The sequence below is a fragment of the Mandrillus leucophaeus genome, unplaced genomic scaffold, assembly GCF_000951045.1.
Source record: "Mandrillus leucophaeus isolate KB7577 unplaced genomic scaffold, Mleu.le_1.0 Scaffold376, whole genome shotgun sequence".
In the NCBI taxonomy this organism is placed as follows: Eukaryota; Metazoa; Chordata; class Mammalia; order Primates; family Cercopithecidae; genus Mandrillus; species Mandrillus leucophaeus.
The window spans coordinates 3283527-3285067 of NW_012103987.1; the positions used below are offsets into that span (position 1 = coordinate 3283527).

General features: G+C 36.9%; 1 protein-coding gene across 1 annotated transcript in view; it reads left to right on the forward strand.

Moving 5' to 3' along the window:
- Positions 1-1301, forward strand: part of PTEN (phosphatase and tensin homolog) — a 100507-nt gene extending 99206 nt beyond the window's left edge. Inside the window, exon 8 of the mRNA XM_011990298.1 lies at positions 814-1301. Coding sequence (XP_011845688.1) covers positions 814-999 — 186 coding nt within the window. The 3' untranslated portion in view covers positions 1000-1301. The remainder of the gene's footprint in view (positions 1-813) is intronic.
- The last annotated feature ends 240 nt before the right edge of the window (positions 1302-1541 follow it).

Consider the following 1541-nt stretch of genomic DNA (forward strand, 5'->3'; position numbering starts at 1 on the left):
CCTGGGAGTTTGAGCCTGCAGTGATCTGTGAAGATGCCACTGCACCCTAGTCTGGGTGACAGAGCAAGACCCTGTCTCAAAAAAAAAAAAAAAAAAACCCAGAAAGAAATACATTGATTTTTCTCATAGGTAGTAAGAGAAACATTCTTTTTGAACTCAGTCATTTGTGAATTGAATTTTATAATGCAAAGGCTATATTATGTAAACTATTGATGACTTTCAATCTGCATTTGTTTTATAGAATTGTTTAGTTAATGTTTGCAGCTTATATTAAAAAATAAAATTGAGGTTGGGCGTGGTGGCTCACACCTATAATCCCAGCACTTTGGGAGGCTGAGGTAGGTAGATTGCCTGAGCTCAGGAGTTTGAGATCAGCCTGGACAACATGATGAAACCCCATTTCTACTACAATACAAAAAATTAGCTGGGTGTGGTGGTGTGCACCTGTAGCCCAGCTGTTCGGGATGCTAAGGCATGAGAATTGCTTGAACCTGGGAGGCAGAGGTTTCAGTGAGCTGAGATCATGCCACTGCACTCCAGCCTGGCAACAGAGCAAGACTGTCTCCAGAAATAAAAATAAATAAATTGTATTAACGTCCTGATAGTTTATCTGTTCAGTACCTAGCAAGAAAGAAAATGTTGAACATCTTAATAAGAAGAGGGTCATTTAAAAGACCTCTTCAAGATCATGTTTGTTATAGTGCTGTAATCTGCAAAATGGAATAAAAAAATTAATCTGTTAAAATATATTTCACTAAATAGTTTAAGATGAGTCATATTTGTGGGTTTTCATTTTAAATTTTCTTTCTCTAGGTGAAGCTGTACTTCACAAAAACAGTAGAGGAGCCGTCAAATCCAGAGGCTAGCAGTTCAACTTCTGTAACACCAGATGTTAGTGACAATGAACCTGATCATTATAGATATTCTGACACCACTGACTCTGATCCAGAGAATGAACCTTTTGATGAAGATCAGCATACACAAATTACAAAAGTCTGAATTTTTTTTTATCAAGAGGGATAAAATACCATGAAAACAAACTTGAATAAACTGAAAATGGACCTTTTTTTTTTTAATGGCAATAGGACATTGTGTCAGATTACCAGTTATAGGAACAATTCTTTTCCTGACCAATCTTGTTTTACCCTATACATCCACAGGGTTTTGACACTTGTTGTCCAGTTGAAAAAAGGTTGTGTAGCTGTGTCATGTATATACCTTTTTGTGTCAAAAGGACATTTAAAATTCAATTAGGATTAATAAAGATGGCACTTTCCAATTTTATTCCAGTTTTATAAAAAGTGGAGACAGACTGATGTGTATACGTAGGAATTTTTTCCTTTTGTGTTCTGTCACCAACTGAAGTGGCTAAATACTGGTTCACATCCTACCCCTTTGCACTTGTGGCAACAGATAAGTTTGCAGTTGGCTAAGAGAAGTTTCCGAAGGGTTTTGCTACATTCTAATGCATGTATTCGGGTTAGGGGAATGGAGGGAATGCTCAGAAAGGAAATACATTTTATGCTGGACTCTGGACCATA